This window comes from Mobula birostris, chromosome 21 (assembly GCF_030028105.1).
Source record: "Mobula birostris isolate sMobBir1 chromosome 21, sMobBir1.hap1, whole genome shotgun sequence".
In the NCBI taxonomy this organism is placed as follows: Eukaryota; Metazoa; Chordata; class Chondrichthyes; order Myliobatiformes; family Myliobatidae; genus Mobula; species Mobula birostris.
In genome coordinates, this window is record NC_092390.1 from 35,035,295 (window position 1) to 35,059,092 (window position 23,798).

General features: G+C 40.9%; 1 protein-coding gene across 6 annotated transcripts in view; it reads right to left on the minus strand.

Moving 5' to 3' along the window:
- The window catches only part of LOC140185721 (pantothenate kinase 1), a 102,327-nt gene that overhangs the window by 20,894 nt on the left and 57,635 nt on the right, over positions 1-23,798 (minus strand). For 5 of the 6 annotated variants that reach the window (XM_072239290.1, XM_072239289.1, XM_072239291.1 and 2 more), the window contains exons 2-3: positions 20,267-20,619; positions 12,694-12,947 (exon numbers count right to left, since the gene is read on the minus strand). In XM_072239290.1, the coding sequence (XP_072095391.1) occupies positions 12,694-12,947; positions 20,267-20,619 (607 nt within the window). Of the gene's footprint in view, positions 1-1,049; positions 1,149-12,693; positions 12,948-20,266; positions 20,620-23,798 lie in introns of those variants that run through there. The other variant, XM_072239295.1, reaches the window with a different exon arrangement.

The window sequence follows — 23,798 nt, forward strand, 5'->3', positions numbered from 1 at the left end:
AAACAAGATACTGTATGAGGAAGGGATAAGCCATGATATTGAATGGCAGAGAAGGATCAATGGGTTCCAAATTGTTATGTTCTAAAGAACTAGAGATATGATCAACGATTTGGAAAAACAAGTGTCTGATACTTACAGACCAAGATGACAGTTTGTGCAATTCACTTGCAGAGTTTTGAGATTGAGCAGAAATGATTTTAATGTTCAAGATTTGACTGGCTAAGTGGATGAAACTCAAAGTGAGAAAGTGATAGATGCAATCAGAAGTATTTCCACGTATGAGGAAATACAGACCGGGCGGGGCATGTGGTAAGTTTCTGTGTTTTAGTTAACATTTCCGCTTCTGGAATAAAAAAACGTCTGGCAAAATTTCTATCCTTGGAACACTTTCAAGTGAGTTACATCAGGAAGTACAAGTAGAACCACTAGTTGAATGTATTACCCTACCATGCATCTGCAGATAGACAAGGTACTCTTAGGTCATGGGAGAATGGTTTACTTGGGAGAGTGCTCTGTCTGCCACAGAAAGCAGGATCTCCCAGTGGCCACACATTTTAATTCCACATCCCATTCTCATTCTGATATGTCTATCCACGGCCTCCTCTACTGTAAAGATGAAGCCACACTCAGGTTGGAGGAACAACACCTTATATTCCGTCTGGGTAGCCTCTAACCTGATGGCATGAACATTGACTTCTCTAACTTCCGCTAATGCCCCACCTCCTCCTCGTACCCCATCCGTTATTTATTTATATACACACATTCTTTCTCTCTCTCTCCTTTTTCTCCCTCTGTCCCTCTGACTATACCCCTTGCCCATCCTCTGGGTTTCCCCCCTCCCCCTTTTCCTTCTCCCTGGGCCTCCTGTCCCATGATCATCTCATATCCCTTTTGCCAATCACCTGTCCAGCTCTTGGCTCCATCCCTCCCCCTCCTGTCTTCTCCTATCATTTTGGATCTCCCCCTCCCCCTCCCACTTTCAAATCTCTTACTAGTTCTTCCTTCAGTTAGTCCTGACGAAGGGTCTCGGCCCGAAACGTCGACTGTACCTCTTCCTAGAGATGCTGCTTGGCCTGCTGCGTTCACCAGCAACTTTGATGGTGTGTTGCTTGGGAGAGATGTCAGAATTGCTGATTCCCACAGTAGTGTACAGCAGAGCTTAGTATGAAAAGGAGTACAGAGGGTGGAAAGCAATCTGAAAAGATCAGTGTTTGCATAAAATATAAAACTGTAACCAACAGTTTCTCAATAGTTGAGCAACCTAATGGTGAATTTCCTCAACAATATTAATTTGTTAATATGTAATTTCAGCATTGCTACTTGTATGCCTGGCATGAGAAATAGGATAAATACTCAGCAGCTTTGAGCCGAACCTAATTCTATCTTCAATATGCTCCATCAATAATGCACCTACTGGTTATTTGTTTATTTCCATGTCATTGACAGCGAGAGGCTCAGAGAGGGCAGGACGCACAGCTGGTGAGTTGTCTGGACTGAGATACAGCGGCTGGAGAGTGAACTGGGCATGGTTAGCCGCCACAAGGGAAATATGCAGATGGAGCTCAGTCTAGTGAAGGATCGCTTTGAGTTGCAAAGAGTCAAGAGCGAAACAGAGTTTAAGGTGGTCTTGGTCCATAGATGCCAAGCATGTGGCTGTGTAGCTGATAGATGGCTGCCTTCTGAGATCAGCACTGGAAGCAGATCATGCAGTGTTCGACAGAGACCATGCCTACCTTTTTAAAGTTCACTCTAAAAATAACCCATTAACTGAAAGACATATGGCCATGCTCTGAAGACAAAATCAAGTGCCACGTAAATACAAAATATCTTCCTTTCAAACTCATGTATAAAATGTCAGGAGCCAGAGTTAACTTACTTTTCACATATTTCTGTCAAAAATATATGTTTCTTACTGAACAACTACATTTACTCGTCTACTTATCACCAAAATTTTCCTCAGAATTGTGGGGAAAGGGGAAATTCTTAAGTCATTAGAAGCAAGTTGACTGCTGTTCAGATAGAATTCTGAGCATCTCCAAACAGTCCCTAAACAGTTTATCACGGTGAAGAGGAGCATGCATCATTCCCTTTCCTCAAACAGACTCAGAATCGCATTACCACTGAAACTTGTTGTTTTCTTGCAGAGTACAGTGCAATACATAAAAAAAATTACTATAAGCACAGTAAAAAACCTAAGTAGTGCATAAAAGAACTAGTGAGATCGCGTTCACGGGTTCGTGAACTGTTCAGAAATCTAATGGCAGAGGGGAAGAAGCTGTTTCTGAAACATTGAGTATTGGTCTCCTGTACCCCCTCTCTGATAGTAGTAATGAGAAGAGGACTTGTCCCTGGTAGTGAAGGTCCTTAATGATGGATGCTGCCTTCTTGAGGCACCATCGTCAAAGGTGCCCCTAATAGTGGGCAGGTTTGTGCCCCTGATAGTGGGTGGGCTTGTGCCCCAATTCAGCTGGCTAAGGCTCCAGCCTTTGCAATCCTGTGCGTTGGAACAGCTGTACCAGGTGGTGATGTAACTAGTCAGGGTGCTCTCTAATGTACACGTGCAGAAACTTTTGAGGCTCTATGATGATATATCAAATAGGCTCTAATTCTGAATGAACTACAATGCTGGTGTGCCTTTTTCATGATTGGATCAATATGCTGGGCCCAGGACAAGTCCTCTGAGATGTTGACACCCAACCTGCTCACCTTTTCCATCACTGACCCCCTCAAAGAGGACTGGTGCTCCTCACGAAGTCCCCTTCCCAAAATAAACATTCAGTTTCTTGATCTTGCTGGCATTGAGTGCAAAGTTGTTGTTACAACACTCAACCAGCTCACCCGACTCACTCCTGTATGCCTACTCACTCCTGTATGCCTGCTCATTGCCACCTGACATTCTGCCACCAGTGGTGTCATCAGCAAATTTTCCGATGGTCTTTGAGCAGTAACGAGTGTAAAGAGAGTAGAGCAGTGGGCTAAACACACATTTCCCCCACCCCCAGGGACATTACCAGCTTTGTTTAGCTGCCTTTCCATTTGCCTGGGCATTAACCACATGAAAAATTAGTTCTGCACTATATTTCCTTCAACTGTGGTTTGATGAGTTGGCTATTCTGGATGAATAGCAGTGTATTATAGGTTACCAAGATCTAATAATTTCATGAGTTTGTATACATTTTTTCTACATATTTCTACCAGGTTGGAAAATGCCAGGCCCCAAGTACAAGGACTACAAATGAGTTTCAAAAGGCAAAAGAAAAATGGCAAACTACAATTACTGAAGATGAGATAATAGTTGAAATAACTGCATTCACTCCATCATAAAAGAAAATTCCTGAAAGAAATCTTCCATGTCATTTCCACCACTGTGCTTATTTGCCGGTTCCTCACTCAATAATAATTATCAACTCATTCAGAGCAAGAACAAAAATCCCACATGCCCTCTAATATTTCAAGTACTTGTGCACTCCCTACTTTACAGTGTTTTAACTCTGTCGTCAATGCTGGGAGCTTCTCAGGATTCTGAACTCTCCACCCCATGAGGGATGTCACAATCGTGTGTACTACTTATTTCTTTGAAACCTAGTCATTCCTGATCAATTTACTCTAATTAACAGCCTACACTTACATTTGACACACTGTACCACTTTTCACTTATTCTGCAGTTCTTTCCAACAGAACAATTTGGGCTTTGAATTTCTAGCTATGTTTATCAGTTTAGAATTTGTCATCTTCACTTAATCCTTTTCCAGCTGGCACAGCACATTTCTTGTGATCAATCACATCTACAGCCAGTTTGTTTATTGGTTTAACTCTTTGCTATTTATATCATTACTGATTTTCACTGCAACTTTCTAAACCGTTTCCAATTATTCAGCGGTTTATTTCTATGCACTCCAATTAACTGTGACTATTAATATCAAGCAAGGTGATCAACTGACTGGACAAACTATGATGCTTATATCAATCCAAAGAACCAAAGAGGTCTTTGAGGATTTTTGCTCTACACAACCAAAGGGGTGTTGGAGGATTTTTGCTCTACACACAGCTTATCAATCAAAGCATCAATGGTGTATATAGAAGCATATAACACAGGAACAGGCCCTTCAACCCACAAAGTTGTGCTGAACTAATTAAATTAGTAAGCAAATGCCCAACTAAACTGACACTTTCTGCCTACACTACAACCATACCCTGAATATTCATGCATCTATCCATCTAATATTTGCCTCTTCCACGAACAAATGCAGCACATCCCAGGCACCCACCAGTCTAGGTAAAAAAAAAGGCCCGCACATCTCCTTTGAACTTGCCTCCTTTCACCCTAAATGCATGCCACTTAGACATTTCAACTCTAGGAAAACGGATACTGGCTGTCTACTCTATCTATGCCTCTCAATCTTAGAAACCTCCGCCACTCCAGAGAACACAGCCCACTCTGTCCAATAGCTCCTAATAGCACATGCCCCCTACTCTGCTCCTTTTCCAAAGCATCCACATCCTTCCTATAATGGTGTGCCCTGAGGCAAATGCAATATTCCAGGTGCAGCCTAACTTCCTGATTCTCGTACTCAGTTCTTCGACAAATAAAAGCAAGCGCTGTTGTGAGATTAAATTAGTCTATAATTTCCAGGAGTATCCCCATTTCCCTTCATGCACATTGATTAGCCATTGTTACAAGCACTGATATCATCAAATACACAAATAGCAGATTAGAAAAGAGCACAAGAGTCTCTGTCTAGTATATAAACAGCCACCTGATACAACAAGGTTATTGAACAATCACAGCTGCCATCATTGAAGATGTTTCAATCTACTATAGCAGTGAGGAAGACTTTGACACACATTTTGGGATCTGATCTGACCAAACATGCTAAATTTACCACATCTCATCTCAAATTATACAGTGTAACCCAAAAGAATACTTTTAAATACATTTGACCATATGAATCCTTCATTTTTTTTGTTATCAGATGTGTCGAATTAAGAATGATTTACATTTTACCTCGTGTACAGTTAGTGGCAAATTCAGGTGACCACATCAGTCAAAAATAGAATGGTGTCAAAGCATGAAAGCATACTTTCTACTGCTAGATTTCATCTTTAGTTATACTGAAACCTTTGCTCAGGGGTCAGTGAGAAAAAGGGTGTTTCCAGTTGCACTCCTTGTCTGAGAACAGCCAATCTTGGAAGCTAAGTAGGCACAGGTGAGCCATTTAATCAATTGTAGAGAAATTACTGGAGGAGGTTAACTAGCATTTGGAAAATCAGGCTTATTTCAGACAGTCTACAGGACTTTGTATGAGTCATTCAAAGTATGACTGTAGTACGAGTCTTACAAATCAGATTGAGGGTTCTTTTTAAGGAAATAACATAGATAATTAAAGAGTCGAGAAGTTGATGTTATCAACAAACAGTTGCAAGAAAAAGTTTGTGTACCCTTTGCAGTACTTGGTTCTCCGCATTAATTACTCCTAAAATGTGGCCTAATCATCATCTGAGTGATAATAGACAAACACAATCTGCCTAAACTAGTAACACATAAACAATTATACTTTCCATGTCTCTACTGAACACACTTTTTAATCATTCACAGTCCAGACTGGAAAACGTATGTGAGCCCTTGTATTTAATAACTGGTAGTACCTCCTTCAGCAGCAATAACGTCCACCAAACGTTTCATGTAGCTGCTGATCAGACTTGCAGAATGGTGAGAAGGAATTTTAGACCATTCTTCCATACAAAACTGTTTCAAGTTCACCAATATTTTTGGGATTCCTTGCATGAACAGCCCTCTTCAAGTTATGCCACAACATCTCAATTCGGTTAAGGTCTGGACTCTGACTTGGCCATTCCAAAACACGTACTTTCTTCTTTTTAAACCATCTTGTTGTTGATTTACTTGTGTGCCTCGGATCATTGCCTTGTTGCATCATCCAACTTCTATTAAGCATCAGGTGACCGACTGCTACATTCTCCTGTAAAATGCTTTGATACATTTTGAGTTAATTGTTCCCTCAACAATTGCAAGCTGTCCAGGGCCTGAGGCAGCAAAGCAGCCCCAAACCATGATACTCCTTCCACCATGCTTCACAATTGGGATGACGTTTTGGTGTTGGTGTGCAGTGCAGAATTCTGTGGAATTCTCTGCCACAGGAAACAGTTGAGGCCAGTTCATTGGCTATATTTAAGAGGGAGTTAGATATGGCCCTTGTGGCTAAAGGGATCGGGGGAATGGAGGGAAGGCTGGTACAGGGTTCTGAGTTGGATGATCAGCCATGATCACACTGAATGGTAGTGCAGGCTTGAAGGGCCGAATGGCCTACTCCTGCACCTATTTTCTATGTTTCTATGCCCTTTCCCCTCCAAACATAGCGGTGTGCATTTCTACCAAAAAGTTCCAACTTTTGTCTCATCTGTGCAGAGACCATTGTCCCAGAAGCATCATGGAGCATCCAGGTGGTCCTTTGCAAACTTGAGACATGCAACAATGTTTCTTTTGAACAGCAGTGGTTTCCTCCATGGTGTCCTTCCAAGAACACCATTCTTGTTCAGTGTTTTTCTTATAGTGGACACATGAACAGAGACCTTAGCAAATTCTAGAGATTTCTCCAAGTCTTTTGCTGTTTCCTTTGGGTACTTTTTCATCTCCTTAAGCTTTGCACGTTGTGCTCTTGGTGTGGCCTTTGCAGGACACCCTCCTCTACGGAGTAGCAACAGTACCGAGTTTCCTCCATTTGTAAGATAACTTCTCTTACTGTGGACTGATGAACACTCAGGTCTTTAGAAATGCTTCTGTAACCTTTTCCAGCTTCATGCATCTCTACAATTCCTCTTCTAAGGTCCTCTGAATGTTGTTTTGATAGAGGCATGGTGCACATGAACAGATCTTTCTTGAGAAGAGCAGTCTCTGTCTTGTGTGTCTTTTTTGTAGGGCTGGGCACTCCTACAATCCACACTTCCAATCTCAGCTCATTGATCAGAACACCTGACTCCAAATAGCTTTTGTAGAAGGCATTACCCCAGAGGTTCACATACTTTTTTGAACCTAGACTATGATTGTTTAAATGGTGTACTCAGTATTGATGAGAAGTAGTACAATTGTTTGTGTGTTATTAGTTTAGGCAGATTGGGTTTGTCTATTATTGTGACTTAGATGAAGATCAGACCACATTTTATGAGTATTTAATGCAGTAAAACAGGTAGTTGCAAACGGTTCACTAACTTTTTTTTGCAACAATACTTTACTGAAGCAATTACCTTATTTAGTAAAGCAACAAGCAGGGAACGGAAGGATATAGAACATGTGCAGAGAGACGAGATTAGTTCGATTGGCATCATGGTCAGCACAGACATGATGGTCCAAACAGCCTGTTCTATGTTGCAGACAACAGTCACTTGACCACCTTTTTTGTGAAACTGTTGTGCCTCAAGAACAAGCTGCTGCTTGAATGGAACACCACCAATTATCTCAAGGTTGCTGTGTATGATTACCAAGCCTAGAGGTGCAAGTGACATCAGTACAGTAGTACTCAAACATCAGGAGCATTAAATTGATACACAAATTTCATCAGACAGATTTCCCTGGGGCAAGGAGTGTGGAGGCAACACCTGGAAAGCTAATTTCTGGTACAGCTTAGATTAAAACAAAGTTTTAATTTTCTGCTTGATGGGAACGTGCCCCCAGCACAGGGCAATAGTCAGGAATTCACTTGGATTTTCCATTTTGCCTCATTCTTACAAAATCTGTGTGGTCTAATCCTCTAATCAGCCTGAACAGCCTAACAAAATACAAGTAGCTAAATATATTCAAATTCTAATTTTGCTTTGTGAACCCACCATGTAAAGAAAAAAAAAATCTATAAAATACAAAAATGAATAAATTGCGCCAAGAACAAAGGAATAACCAGGTACTGTCTATAGACCTGCTCAGGAACCTGATGGTGGAAGGGATGAAGCTGCTCCTAAATTGAAATGGAGCCTCTGTAGCAGGCTGTGATGAAACCAGAATGTTCCCCACCATAATAGTCTTCATTCAGCGAATACCAAATCTCCTCAAACCCCTAATGAAGGCAAGGGAGATGCATGTATTGAATGTTGAAATAGACTTTTGATCACAAAACATACGGCACACCCACATAGTTGCTCAGCCCACTTCAGCCATGCTGTCTGCAATGCCTATCTACGTTAATGTCTCTGTTAGACCTCTATCCTTCCTCTGGCAGCTTATTCCAGACATTCAACACCTTGTTGACGGACCTGTCAGATCTTATTTAAATTTCTTATGTCTCACTTAAACTGTGCTCTAGCTCCAAACTTTCCTGCCCTGATTAAAAAATTCTACCCATTCTGTCTATTTTATAAACCACTATGACATTGCCCCTCAGCCTCCTATGTTCCAGCGAGAATATACCCAGATTATCCAAGCTCTCCTTATAACTACAGCCTTCAATTCCATACAACACCCTGGTGAACCTCTACTGCACTTTCTATTGCTACCACATACTTCCATATTTAATGTTGAAAGGCATGGACAGAGTGGATGTGGCAAAGTTGTTTCCCATGATTGGGGAGTCTAGTACGAGAGGGCATGACTTAAGGATTGAAGGGCGCCCATTCAGAACAGAAATGCGAAGAAATTTTTTTTAGCCAGAGGGTGGTGAATCTATGAAATTTGTTGCCACGGGCGGCAGTGGAGGCCAAGTCATTGGGTGTATTTAAGGCAGAGATTGATAGGTGTCTGAGTAGCCAGGGCATCAAAGGTTATGGTGAGATGGAGGGGGAGTGGGACTAAATGGGAGAATGGATCAGCTCATGATAAAATGACAGAGCAGACTCGATGGGCCGAATGGCCGACTTCTGCTCCTTCGTTTTATGGTCTTATGGTCTTCCTGCAATGTGGCGACCACACTCCAAGTAGTGCCAGTTCAATTCCTGACACAGCCTGTACAGAGTCCATACATTCTCCTCATAACCTCGTGGGTTCCTCCCACATTCCAAAGGCGAGGGGCTAGGCTTAGCGAGTGTGGACATGGTACGATAGTGCTGGAAGCAGAGTGACACTTGCCTGGTTCTTCAACTTCAGCAAGCTATGAACTTGCACCCAAGGTCATTCTGTACATTAGTGCTCTTAAGTCCCCTGTGATTTATGTCACATTTCATAACATTCCCCTTCCACAGGAACACAATGAGACATTGATTAAAGAAGCTTGCATTTAGCACCACTGATGTCAAGCTCTTGATGTGATGATGTTTAGGTTATTTAAGGCTTACTGACAATTTCTTTTAAATGATTCACCACCACAAACAAATCCTCTGTTTCTGCATTACAGTTGATAAGGATTCTCCTAGAATAATTTTATCATTGTCACACTTCACCAGGATTTGTTTTATTCTAACCCAAGACAAGGGAAAGGACAAGACAGATAGCTGAGGATGCCAAGAGGTGGGAAACCAGGGAAGGGGGGAAGTGAGGCTAAGAAAGCCATACGGGAGAGATGAATAACCTCTCTGGGAATGAAGCAGGAAAAACAAAATTGAGCAGGATTCAGATGTTCCTATGTAAAAAATGAACCTTATCACATTTCACAAGTTGAGCCATGAGAGACGGGGTATCCAACCTTTTTTATGCCACGCAGCCTTAGATTAACTGAGGGGTCTGTGGATCACAGGCTAGGAACTCCTATATTAGAGCCCCATTATGATTAAGTACAAGGGAGCACGAGCAACCATGACTAGCAGAGAACACGAGGCAGACTATTTAAGTGGGTTAAGAGGAAAGAGTGAGGTATTTTGCTGGGTGAGTATGCCACAGAGGGAGAAAATGAGCAAGTCTCGGTTAACAGAGCACAATGATATCAAGTAGTACATACAAAAATGAAGAACAACCATTAAGTTTGTAATGATGGGAGTACAGTGCAACGTTACATACATATTATTAATGAAGATGCTGTTAAAAGCTTCTTGGCTACCTTAATAATCCTCTCAGGTACAGTAATATTGTTCTTTTCCAGGATTATAAAAATTCTTTCCAATACTTAACCTTGCAAAACTTCTAGATAAAAACTTTTATGTCATTAATATGCTTTTCCCATATGATCATATATATACCCACTAACTTCAAAGGGAGACAAACATATAATGTAGGAACCATAAATTAGTTATTACTTTATTTTACTGATAGTTTGTAAGTATCTGAAGTTAAAGGTAAAATCAATACTCTAGTTTCAACTTTCTGTACAGCTCTCGAGAGGAAAAATAATGGAATTAGCACAGCCAATCTGTTTCATTCAAGTATCTTCCTTGTTAAACCTTGCAACCTTGTCGGGCTCTGATCTCAGATAGGTCCTCCTTCACTAGGACAGGCAACTATAAAGCTACTTACTTCACAGGCATCCCTTTGCTTCCCCATTTAACCATTTGCTTTCAAGCTGGTCAATTAAAATAGTTACTTCAGTTCCCCACTTGAAGATTTGAAGAAAACAGCATCTAAGATCAAAGATGGGCTTCATCCTGGCTTAGAGACCAATAGTAACTGGACACAATAGTAACTTAAAATCATTACTTTCAACCAATACTAAAACAGATCACCACACAAAAAGAAACTAATAATCGTAACTGAAGAAATTAATATCTTTTCTTTCCTCACATAGAAGGTAATGAGGTAAAAATTACTGCTGACAAAATACTACTGTATTGGACTCCAGAGACAAAAATTTAGTTGCACAGTTGCAAATTCAGTCTTTCAGAGAAACACCAGTGCTAACATTGATTTATAATGCTATTATGAGAGGATAGGTACATGGATGGGTGAGATATGATCAAGGTGTGGGTTGATGGGACTAGGCAGAATAATAGTTTGAATGGACTAGATGGGCCAAAGAGTCTGCTTCTGTGTGGTATTGCTCAATGACTTCATGGCAAATGGGATATGAATAGAGTAACACAGGAGGGGTCTCCGAGCTCTGGAGAATGCAACAAAACCCTGTATAGTCAGGAACTCCTAGAGACAGTTTTAACATTCAGTCAAAGACTCCGTTTGATTATAAAATGTGCATCATGTTTTAAAAAGTTAGCGAACCGATATTTTGCAGACCTTTATATACAAGATACGACAACTTATGCTTCATGCTATAGACAAATTGCACTATCCATAAATATCCATAACTTCTATAGACGTGTGATGGCAAGTGTGCTGAATGGCTGCATTCCAGCCTGGTACAGGAACACCAATGCCTTTGTGCGGAAAATCCTATAAAAAGGTAGTGGATTCTGCCCAGTACATCATGGGTAAAACCCTCCCAACCATTGAGTACACCTACATGAAACGTTGTCGTAGAAAAGCACCACCCAGGCCATTCTCTTGTCTTGTTGTTACCATCAGGTAGAAGATGCAAGTGCCTCGGGACTCACACCACCAGCCTCAAGAACAGTTACTACCCCTCTTCCGACAGGCTCTTGAACAAAAGGAGTGATCTACACTCATTCTATTTGAAGACTCACTTTACTTCTTCAGGAGGTCTCACTTTAAGGACTTTTTAATCTTGTTTGTTCATGCTCATTATCATTATTTATTGATATTTATTTATATTTGCATTTGCACAGCTTGTTGTTCATTGACTCTACTTAATAGTTACCGTTCTAACAATTTGTTGAGTATGCCTGCAGGAAAAAGAACCTGAGGGTTGTATGTGATGAGATGCACATACGCTGATAATAAATTTTACTTTGAACTTTGAATTTCAACATATTATCCTTGTGCAAGTCTTTATATAGGGCTTGGATGCAAACATTCACTTATGAAATTGCCAGAAGCTAATTATATTGATTGACAAAATTAGTACAAATCTTCTGTCATAACCTACAGGCGCCTGCCAGCAGAAGTGGCTCAGTACACCCAATCCTTGGGTCCAAATTGGCGTCATAAATCTTTAACTTTTAAACTGGAAAATCCACCTACTTAAGTTATATCAGACTAGACTGGTCCAAGTCCACTGAAATGAATGTGAAAAATAAAATGCTGCTACAAAATAGCAAATTGTTTATTTGACTTAGTGGGTTAGTTCACGCATGTCTTTAGTCTTCTAACGTAAATTTTTAAAAATCTTTTCTGAAACACATCGAGTGATTCTGAATGTTTATAACTGACTGACAGGCTGTCAAAGCCATTCTGTACCAAAGTGGATAAGAGCTGGAAGAGCCCCTGCCTTAGCAATGAGCTGGGAGCTGGTGTCCCAGCAAAAAACTGCACTCAGAGCCACCCCAGAAGATGCAGCACAGTCAAAGCAGCAAGTGACCAGCATCATAAGACAGCAAAAGATCAGGAAAAAAGTAGTTATTAAAAGATTTCAGAGTTGGCCTTGTCATTTTGTACAACATACTTGTTATAGAGAGGGAAGATGCTTCCCTCTTTTTCTATCCATTCTTATCCCAGCTGCCATTCAGGAAGGGAACATAAAAGTAGAACATTACTAATGAAAGAGAAACCAATTTGAAGTTTTAAAAGGAATACAAATGTACAAGATTATAGAGTAACACACACAAAATGCTGGAAGAACTCAAGAGTTTATCTAAGGAGAGGAATAGTTAATGTTTTGGACCGAGATCCTTCAATGTGAAAGTGTTAGATCTTGGTTTATCATTTTACTAACAGAAATAGCAATATGTTTAGTTTAGCTGTGCCTATGTGCTTACCTGGTTCCAGTCACCCTTTTGTAATTATCTTTAGAATAAAGAGCCAAGATACTGACTCCTGAACCTATGTTGACCAGCAACATAGGGTAAGGGTTATCCAAGCAATACGGCTTTTTCTGGCACTGGTCGAGGTCAGTGGGTTTTTCAAAATAATAACACTCGGACTGACCATTGTACCCAACTGAATCAATGTAAAGCAGACCTTGGATTAAACAGTCCAACTCATCCAGCTTGAGAAGTTGCAATTCAGCCATCTGGAAAACAGTGACAGTAAGTTAGCAAATGCCTGCCCGATTACCATTCCCAACAAGGTACAGTCAAAAACTCAATGCAGGAATATATATTCTGAACCTTCCTAACTAAACAGTTATACACAGTTATTTAAATATAAACAACAGACACTGGAAATACTCAGCAGCTCAGACTGTGGGAGCAGAATCGGGGTTAATATTTCAGGTCGAAGACTCTTCTAAGGAAACTAAAGCAGTTCGATAAGTTGCAGGGAGGGTAGCAGAGAGGGAATATCTCTGAAAGGGTAAAACACGGGTGAGCAGGGAGATAAATTTTAAACAAATTTACTTACAAGTGTATCTCAAGGTAGTATATGGTGACATATATGTATTTTGTTAATAAGCTTATTTTGCACTTTGAGTTTAGTCAACAAGTGAATGCAAGCAATTAGAGTGAGAACACAAACAAATGAATGTAGAAGTTATGAGTAGGAAGATGTGCCCAATCGGCCAGGCCAATCATGTCCTCCACTTCCACAGGAAAAAAGGGGAAAAAGTTGGGTGAACCAATATCACAGATGGATGACTGCTACAGGGAGAGATCAATTAAATTGAAGTTGTAGAATTAAGTTTGGAAGGCTGAATTGTGCCACAATGGAAGATGAGATGCTGTTTCTATAGACTGCACAGACTGCATTGGGCATTATTGTAACAGTGCAGCAGCTCAGGGCAAAACTGTGATGGAGAATTAAAGTGGGTGGTAGCAGGCAGTTCAGGATTGCCCCTGTGAAGTGAATGTCTGTGCTCAGGAAAGCAGTCACCTGGGTGATAGTCAGTTCTATAGTCCAGTAGCGTTTACGTCCACAGTGATGAAACGTTGTGGATGTAAATGCTATTGGAATAGAGAGAAATTGGTGATGAAACATATCAACTCCTGTCTAAGAAATAACATGGAGCCGCTTCAGTTTGCTTAACAGTGCTACAGGTCAACAGCAAGTGCGATCTCATTGGATCCTGACTCAACCCTGAAACATCTGGATAGCAAAGATGCATATGTCAGGATGCGTTTCATCAACTACAGCTCCGCATTCAATACTATCTTCCCTCAAAACTAATCAGTAAGCTTCAAGACCTTGGTCTCAATACCTCCTTAAGCAATCCTCAATTTCCTCACTTTCAGACCCCAGTCAGTTCGGATTGGCCGCTCCTTCACGATCGCTATCATCACAGGTGCACCACAGGCTCTGTACTTAGTTCTCTGCTCTACTCTTACACTTATGACTGTTAGGCTAAGCACAGCTCCAATGCCATATTCAAGTTTCCTTTCAATACCACTGACGTAGGCTGAATCAAACGTGGTGATGAATCAGCATATAGGAGGGAGACTGAGAGTCTGGCTGAGTGGTGCCGCAACAACTGCCTCTTACTCAATGTACAAGATCAAAGAGCTGATTATTGGCTTCAGGAGGAGGAAACCAGAGGTCCATAAGCCAGTCCTCATTGCCAACTCAAGATCAGAGTTGGAGAGTCAGCAACTTTAAATTTCTCAGTGTTATTATTTCAGAGGACCTGTTCTGGGCTAAGCACGAGAGTGCAATTATGAAGAAACAGCAGTGCCTCTACTTCCTTAGGAGATTACAAAGATTTGGCATGACATCTAAAACTTTGACAAACCTCTATAGATGTATGTTAGTGAGTATATTAAGTGGCTGCATCACAACCTGGTATAGAACCACCAACACCCTTAATCAGAAAAACCTACAAAAAGTAGTGAGTATGGCCCAGTCCATCATGGGTAAAGCCCTCCCCACATCGAGTACATCTACACAGAGTGCTTTTGCAGGAAAGCGGTATCCATCATCAGGGACCCTCCCCCGCCACCCCAGGAGATGGTCTCCATCAGAAAGGTGGCACAGGAGCCTCAGGACTCATACCACCAGGTTCAGGAACAGCTATTACCCATCAATCATCAGGCTACCTGAGCCACATGCAAACTGGCATGGGATCAAGAAGATTAGAGAGTTAAATGCGTGGCTCAAAGATTGGTGTGGGAGAAGTGGGTTTGAAGTGGGTTTGAATTGAAAATTGGCACCAGTATTGGGGAAGGAGGGAGCTGTACCAATGGGATGGGCTCCTCCTGAACAGTGATGGGATCGGGATCTTAGCAAATCGCACAACTAGGGCTGTGGATAGGACTTCAAAGTAAATAGTAGAGGGGTAGGTTCAACAGATTGGAGAAATATCGATAAAGTAAAAAAGAAAAGTGATCCAAGGATGAAGAAAGAACAAAAGATATAAAAAAGTAACAGTGGAGTGAAATAAAATCAAGTGCAAAAGAATAAAAGATTACAAGATTTTAAAAGCACAATGATTTTAAGGGCACTTTATTTGAATGCCTGCGGTAATCAAAATAAGGTCAGTGAACTTGTGGTTCAAATCATTACAAAGAGGTATGATTTAGTGGTCATTACAGAGGTGTGGTTGCAGCATGGACAGGATTGGGAGTTAAATACCCGAGGATATCAGGTAATACAGAAGGATAGGCAGGAAGGTAAGGGAGGTGGGGTAGTGCTCTTAATTAAAGAGATCAGGGCAATAGTGTTGAATCCATCTGGGTAGGGGTTGGGAATAGTAAAGGGGAAAAAAAACACTGGTCTGAGTTGTCAGCCACCGAATAACAACATTACAGTGGTGCAGGCAATAAACAGAGAAATATCTGATGTAGAACAGCAATTATCATGGGGGACTTTAATTTGCACATAGATAGGATGAATCAAGTTGTTCAAGGCAGTCTTAAGGAGGACTTCATAGAATGCATCTGTGATGGCTTTCTTGAACAGCATGTTACTGAACCTACAAGGGAACGTGCTATCTTAGATCTGATCCTGTGTAATGAGACAAGTAAAATTAGTGCTCTTGTAGTTAGGGATCCTCTTGGAAAGAGTGATCACAGTATGAATGGATTTCTCTTACAAATGGAGGGTGCAATAGTTCAATCTAAAACCAGTGTATTATGCCTAAACAATGGAGACTACAAATGGATGAGGCAGGATTTGGCTGGGGCAGACTGAGAACACAGGTTATATGGTGGGACAGTTGAGGAACAGCAGAAGATTTTCAGGGAGATATTTCACAGTGCTCAACCTGAAGTATATTCCAATTCAAAGCAAGGACAGTAAGGGTGGGGAGAGGCAGCCTTGGATAACTAAGGAAATAAAAGAGGGAATCAAACTAAAAGCTCGTGTATACAAAGTCGCCAAGAGTAATGGGAAACTGGAAGACTGGGAAAACTTTAAAAAGCAACTAAGTACTACTAAGTGAGCACTAACGAAAAGGATGGTAGATTATGAAAACAAACTAGCATAAAATATAAAAACGGATAGTAAATTTTTTATAATTATATAAAGTGGAAAATGTGGCTAAAGTCAATGTAGGTCCCTTGAAAGACAAGAAGGGAGAATTGATATTGGGTAACGAAGAAATGGCCGAGGCTTTGAATGATTATTTTGTGTCAGTCTTCACAGTGGAGGACACATCTAATGTGCCAAAGAGATATGTTATGGATGCAATGGGAGGTGAGGACTTCGATACAATAGCTGTCACTAAAGAGGTACTGTAGAGCAAACTTGTGAGCCTGAAGATAGATAAGTCCCCTGGTCCTGATGGAATGCATCCCAGGGTACTGAAAGAAATGGCAGAAGTTATAGTAGAGTCTACCTGCTGAACCATGTCTACATCCACCTGGACAAGCCAGCGAGCACTTTGAGGGTCATGTTTTTTGATTTCTCCAATGCGTTCAACACCATCTGCCCTGCTCTGCTGGGGGAGAAGCTGACAGCGATGCAGGTGGATGCTTCCCTGCTGTCATGGAATCTTGACTACCTGACTGGCAGACCACAGTACGTGTGCTTGCAACAGTGTGTGTCCGACAGAGTGATCAGCAGCACTGGGGCTCCACAGGGGACTGTCTTGTCTCCCTTTCTCTTCACCATTTACACCTCGGACTTCAACTACTGCACAGAGTCTTGTCATCTTCAGAAGTTTTCTGATGACTCTGCCACAGTTGGATGCATCAGCAAGAGAGATGAGGCTGAGTATAGGGCTATGGTAGGAAACTTTGTCACATGGTGTGAGCAGAATTATCTGCAGCTTAATGTGAAAAAGACTAAGGAGCTGGTGGTAGACTTGAGGAGAGCTAAAGTACCGCTGACCCCTGTTCCATCCAGGGGGTCAGTGTGGACATGGTGGAGGATTACAAATACCTAGGGATACGAGTTGACAATAAACTGGACTGGTCAAAGAACACTGAGGCTGTCTACAAGAAGGGTCAGAGCCGTCTCTATTTCCTGAGGAGACTGAGGTCCTTTAACATCTGCTGGCCGATGCTGAGGTTGTTCTACGGGTCTGTGGTGGCCAGTGCTATCATGTTTGCTGTTGTGTGCTGGGGCAGCAGGCTGAGGGTATCAGACACCAACAGAATCAAAAAATTCATTCGTAAGGCCAGTGATGTTGTGGGGATGGAACTGGACTCTCTCACGGTGGTGTCTGAAAAAAGGATGCTGTCCAAGTTGCATGCCATCTTGGACAATGTCTCCCATCCACTACATAATGTACTGGGTGGGCACAGGAGTACATTCAGCCAGAGACTCATTCCACCGAGATGCAACACAGAGCGTCATAGGAAGTCATTCCTGCCTGTGGCCATCAAACTTTACAACTCCTCCCTTGGAGGGTCAGACACCCTGAGCCAATAGGCTGGTCCTGGACTTATTTCCTGGCACAATTTACATATCACTGTTTAACTATTTATGGTTTTATTACTATTTATTACTCATGGTGCAACTGTAACAAAAACCAATTTCCCCTGGGATCAATAAAGCATAACTATGACTAGAGGCTTTGGTGATAATTTACCAAAATTCTCTGGACTTTGGGCAGGTCCAGGCAGACTGGAAGATGGCAAATGTCACACCACTGTTCAAAACAGGATGTAGGCAAAAGGCAGGTAACTATAGGTCAGTTAGTTTAACTTCTGGACAGGGTACTGGCGAGGCCGCAGCTGGAGTACTGTGTGCAGTTCTGGTCTCCTTACTTGAAGGATATACTTGGCTTTGGAGGCAGTGCAGAGGACGTTCACCAGATTGATTCCAGAGATGAGGGGGTTAGACTATGAGGGGAGGTTGAGTTGCCTGGTTCTGTACTCGCTGAAATTCAGAAGAATGAGAGGAGATCTTATAGAAACATATAAAATTATGAAAGGGATAGATAAGATAGAGGCAGGAAAGTTGTTTCCACTGGTAGGTGATACTAGAGCTCGGGGACATAGCCTCAAGATTGGGGGAAGTAGATTTAGGATGGAGATGAGGAGGAACTGCTTGTCCCAGAGAATGGTGTATCTGTGGAATTCTCTGCCCAATGAAGCAGTGAAGGCTACCTCAGTAAAAACATTTAAGACAAGGTTGGATAGATTTTTGCATAGTAGGAGAATTAAGGCTTATGGGGAAAGGCAGGTAGGTGAAGACGAGTCCATGACCAGATCAGCCATGATTTTTATTGAATGGCGAAGCAGGCGCGACAGGCCAGATGGCCTACTCCTGCTCCTATTTCTTATGTTCTTATGTACTCTGTGAAGTCTCTTCCAGGGACGCTTGTCCTGAAGGAGTTTAAATCTCGCAGTCCTGTCAAAGGAATTCGTCCCAAAACATTTTTTTCATAGCTGCTGCCTGGCTTGCTGAGTTCCTCCAGTATTTTGTGTGTGTTGACCAAGTACAATCCACTCGATTAAGTGAAGTGCAGGTGAATCCCTGCTTCACCTGGAAAGACTACGAGTCCCTGGGTTGTTGGAAGGGAAGAGGTGAAATGGTTGACTGTGAATACAAGGGAATGTGCTTAAGAAAGGCTGTGATTGGTGGAAATGGAAGGATGGATTCAGAAGTGGTTAGAAGAACAGTTCCTGTGAAATGCTGAAGGGGGAAGAGCTGTCCGGTGAAGGTGATGGAAAATGCAGAAAATGATCTGGTCAATGTGGAGGACTGAGGGGTGGAAGTAGACATCCAGAGGAACCTATCCTTGTTCTCTCCAGGAATAAGAGAGGGTGAAAGCAGCGGTACGGGATGTACACAAGATGCAGTCAAGTGCTTCATTAACAATCTTGAATTTTACATACAGAGTTTCTATCTGTCTGACAAGGGTAGTACAGTATACAAAGCACACGCGACCCATATTTTTGTTGCTTTATCAATTCATACAGATTATAGAAATTTCCCTTTGGTGAGAAAATTTAGTAAGAAATCAATGAACCAAAATTGCAATATTTTCTGCTGCAATTCTAGACCACCCCCACGTTAAAACAGTTCAAGTAATGGATATTCACCCTTCAGAAATTTTTATATCCCTTCCTAAAAATTTGAGGCATGGAATAAAAAAATCACTCTTTCATAATTTATATGAATAAAAAAACTAAACAAATAGAAAATACAAAAGTAATAACAATTTTGCCAACTTCTGTCAAGGGTTTACATTATAAAAAATTTTCCAAGAATACATTCCATTTGTCATCGATGCAGGAGTGTGTTCTATCTGCAAACATTTAAGACAAAAATGTATTTTCAATTTTTGGACCAGAGGCAAATAGAAAAATCATTTCCTGCTTTAAACGATTTTGCACTATGCATGGTGCCTTCTGACCTTTGCAGCAGTTATGATACCACAGAAAGATACAGGGAAATAATGATAAGTAAAGGTATTAGGTTGATAGATAAAGGAAATAACATGCCTCAGGATCAGTCCTGCAAATCTTGTCCTCCAATAAAATTTATAGCTTTGATCTAGTCAGATTTGCTGCCAGGCCCACATTAGAAACTACGACAATTTTGAGAAAGAATACAGAATACTGTAGTGGTGAGCAGTGAGTTATCAGAGTGGAAAGAAAGAATGATTGATGGAAAATAAGTGGAAAACAATGTGAAATGGCAGAAATAAAAGAAGGCTCAAATGGCAAGATACTAAGGAAATACAGACAAGAAAATATGAGCATATAGACAAAAAGAATATTGAAGATGGGAATTTAGGCATGGAAAAATCATTAAAATAAAACAAGTACAGTAAGTTGATGAGACTCTGGTATGATTGCAATGTAGACCTTCAGATACTGAGAACATTACAACCACAGGAAGGCACACTGGAACAATGGGCTTCAATTCTAAAAATGGCTTGATTAAAGTCAAAGCTTTTACTATTGAAACAGGAAGCTTTGGTTAGGCAATTGTTGAGTCTAATAGTCTGCTAAATAAAAAAAAACACTTTTTTTTGCATTTTTCCCATACTAAGAAACACCACCGTACCTTTCTGAAGTCATCCTCAAACTTGTAGGCCCCACCTCCAGTGGCACACATCGTGGTGTGCAAACTGGAAAAATTTTTGTCTCTACCCATTTGAATGAATTTAGGCATAGAATGTGTTGGAAAACGGATAAAATGCAAGTTCCCTTTGCGTCCACACATGATCAAATTCTTCAGTTCCAGGTGTACATCGCGAATCCCAGTATTTCCATAGGCTACATTAGAGGTTAGGTACTTCCTAATACTCTTCAGATTCTCCACCTCCTCCTGCTCTTCTTCAGCTGTGATGTCTTTTGGTTCAAAATACACAAGTTTGACAAGGGTTCCACCAATATCCATTCCAAACCAAGGGAAAGCTATAAGAGAGGAAAAAAAAGTCAGCATTATGAGGATCTACAGTAGCCTATCACATTGCTTAAATTATGCTATAATCAATAGTACATATATATAGCTAAGGTGCCTAAGACATTTGCACAGTACTATATAATGGTTAAAACTGGAAGATGGTTGGGAAACAGAAATAAGAATACTTAGCTTTGCACCAGCTAGGTAGTATAAAGTGTTATTTGGTAACTGAAAAGCCATAATATACAGTACTGTGCAAAACCTATCAACTTTAAATCTAAAATGAGGAGCTATAATACAGACTACCAGCCTAATAGCCTAACGCATTCCCAAAAAATGGTGCATATCTCGATTTTACATACTGCAAAGCTGTTTCATCTGAGTATGTAACAAGAATTGATAGTTGATAAAAAAAAAAATTGTGTTGATTTACTCCCGCCTCATTCCCTCCCCACCCACCCAAAATGAATTTCAAAAGTGAACTTTATTCTGCATCTCAATATTTGGGTCAAAGACAAATTTCCATGACCCAAATGGTGTTTGGGGAAGAGGAAATGTGCCTGTAATAATAAATGCTTGTTCATGAAAGAATTGCCAATGTTTAAAGTCTGAAGGTGACTGTGGGTAAGGGATCATTGTTCTTCGTGATGAAATTCCTCAATAGGCACAATTACATCTAGTAAATTACATATAGAATAAATACATCATAATTGTCATATTGATTTACCCTCTAAGATATTCCTTTATGTACCTGTTGCACAAGTTTGGAAATTAAGCAATAGCTGAAGAAGTGTGACCTTTCATCGAAATAAACAAGTTGACCAATCCTTGCTGACAAGCCATTTGAAACTTACACAGGGCAGCCAAGGACAACAGACTGGTGGGAAGCTTTAGGTGTAGGAAATAATTCTCAACAAGGCAGAGGCCACTTATGTACTAAAGAGAGTATTTTAGTTAAGCATTGAGAAAAAGCTTTAAGTCGACATTTTTATAAACTTTATTTTGGTTAAAAAAACAGAAATCTAAAATTTAACTTGTAAGTTATCATAGTTCAGAAAATGCACAAGTTTGGAGTTTTGGACTGAGCATCTCAAATAATTCAAACACAAGTAAATAATTGGAGTGGATGTTTTTGTTGAACGGCTACATTGAAAGCAATTGTATCCCTTCACAAATACAGTTGACCCATTCATAATTTGATTCTGTAAAGCAAGTTATGAATATAAATTCTGACTTTTTTTGTTATTTGTTATTCACAAAACAGAAGTTTAAGAGAAGATCAAATAGAGATACAGGTGCACATTCCTTTATCCGAAATTCTGAAATCCAAAAAGCTCCGAAAACCGAAGTTTTTTTTCGCCAACAGCTGACGTCATTCAGGTGTGACATGGCAGCACTAGCAGAGGCCGCCAGACGTCAGTTGTGGCTCAGCGCTCATACTGGTTACACGTGCATTTGCTGTTCACTGATATTTTGTGTTCACTGTTGACTTTGTGTTTCACTATGAAGATGTCAAAAAGAGCTGCAGATACCCCTATGGGTAACAATGAGAAAAAGAGAAGGAATCTTCTCTATCAATAACGCAGAAAGTGGAGTTATTGCAGAAGCTTGATCGTGGTGCATCCGTGTGGTGTATTACTGAAGAAAATAGTGTCGGAACTACCACTGTATATGATTTAAATAAACAGAAAGACAAGCTACTGAAGTTTTATAATGACAGTGACGGTGACATTCTTCGTTTATTCCAGTAAGTCATTTACCATGTGTTTGATTCAGTTCATTTGAAGCTGTATTTATTTTTATGTTTTATTGAATGTTTTAGTTGGAAATAAAATTTCTTCTTATCATTATTCCCTAAACAATACAGTATAACAATTATTTACATAGCATTTACATTGTATTATAAGTAATCTAGAGATGATTTAAAGTATATGGGAGGATGTGCGGAGGTTCGGTGCCCCACTGGGTCTTAAAGTCCACCGCACTGAAACAAGTTAAATAAGGGACTTGAGCATACATGTTTTTTGGTATCGGGGGGGGGGGGGGGGGGCTGAAATCCGAAAAATTCTGAATTCCGAAAAGCAACTGGTCCCAAGGATTTCGGATAAGGGATTGTGAACCTGTAATTAATAGATCAGAAGGTTCAGGCACTCTATAGATAACACAGACCACGACAGAATAAGAACCTGCTCTTCAACCCACAATGTTGTGCTGAACTAATTCACCCAATGATGACCAATCATCCCTCTGCCTACACATGATCCACAACTCCCTCCTCCCCCCATTCGCCACATATTATCTGCCTTTCAAGAAGCTTCTAAAATGCCTTTATATCTGCCTCCATTGCAGTACATTCTACTTATAAGACCATAACATATAGGAGCAGAAGTAGGCCAATTGGCCCATCGAGTCTGCTCTGCCATTCAATCATAGGCTGATCCACTTCATCCAGTCATCCCCACTCGCCTGCTTTCACTCCATACCCTTTGATGCCCTGGCTAATCAAGAACCTATCCATCTCTGCCTTAAATACACCCAATGACTTGGCCTCCACAGCCACTCGTGGCAACAAATTCACAGATTTACCACCCTCTGACTAAAGTAATTTCTCTGCATCTCAGTACTAAAAGGACGTCCTTCAATCCTGAAGTGTGCCCTCTTGTCCTAGAATCCCCTACCATGGGAAATAACTTTGCTATATCTAATCTGTTCAGCCCTTTCTATGAGATGCCCTCTCATTCTCCTGAACTCCAGAGAATACAGCTCAAGAACTGCCAGACGTTCCTCATATGGTAACCCTCTCATTCCTGGAATCATTCTCGTGAATCTTCTCTGAACCCTCTTTAATTTCAGTATATCCTTTCTAAAATAAGGAACCCAAAACTGCACACAATACTCCAAGTGTGGTCTCACGAGTGCCTTATAGAGCCTCAACATCACATCCTGGCTCTTATATTCTATACCTCTAGAAATGAATGCCAACATTGCATTCGCCATCTTCACAACCGACTCAACCTGGAGGTTAACCTTTAGGATATCTTGTGGACTCCCAAGTCCCTTTGCATTTCTGCATTTTGAATTCTCTCCCCATCTAAATAATAATCTGCCCGTTTATTTCTTCCACCAAAGTGCATGACCATACACTTTCCAACATTGTATTTCATTTGCCACTTCTTTGCCCGTTCCCCTA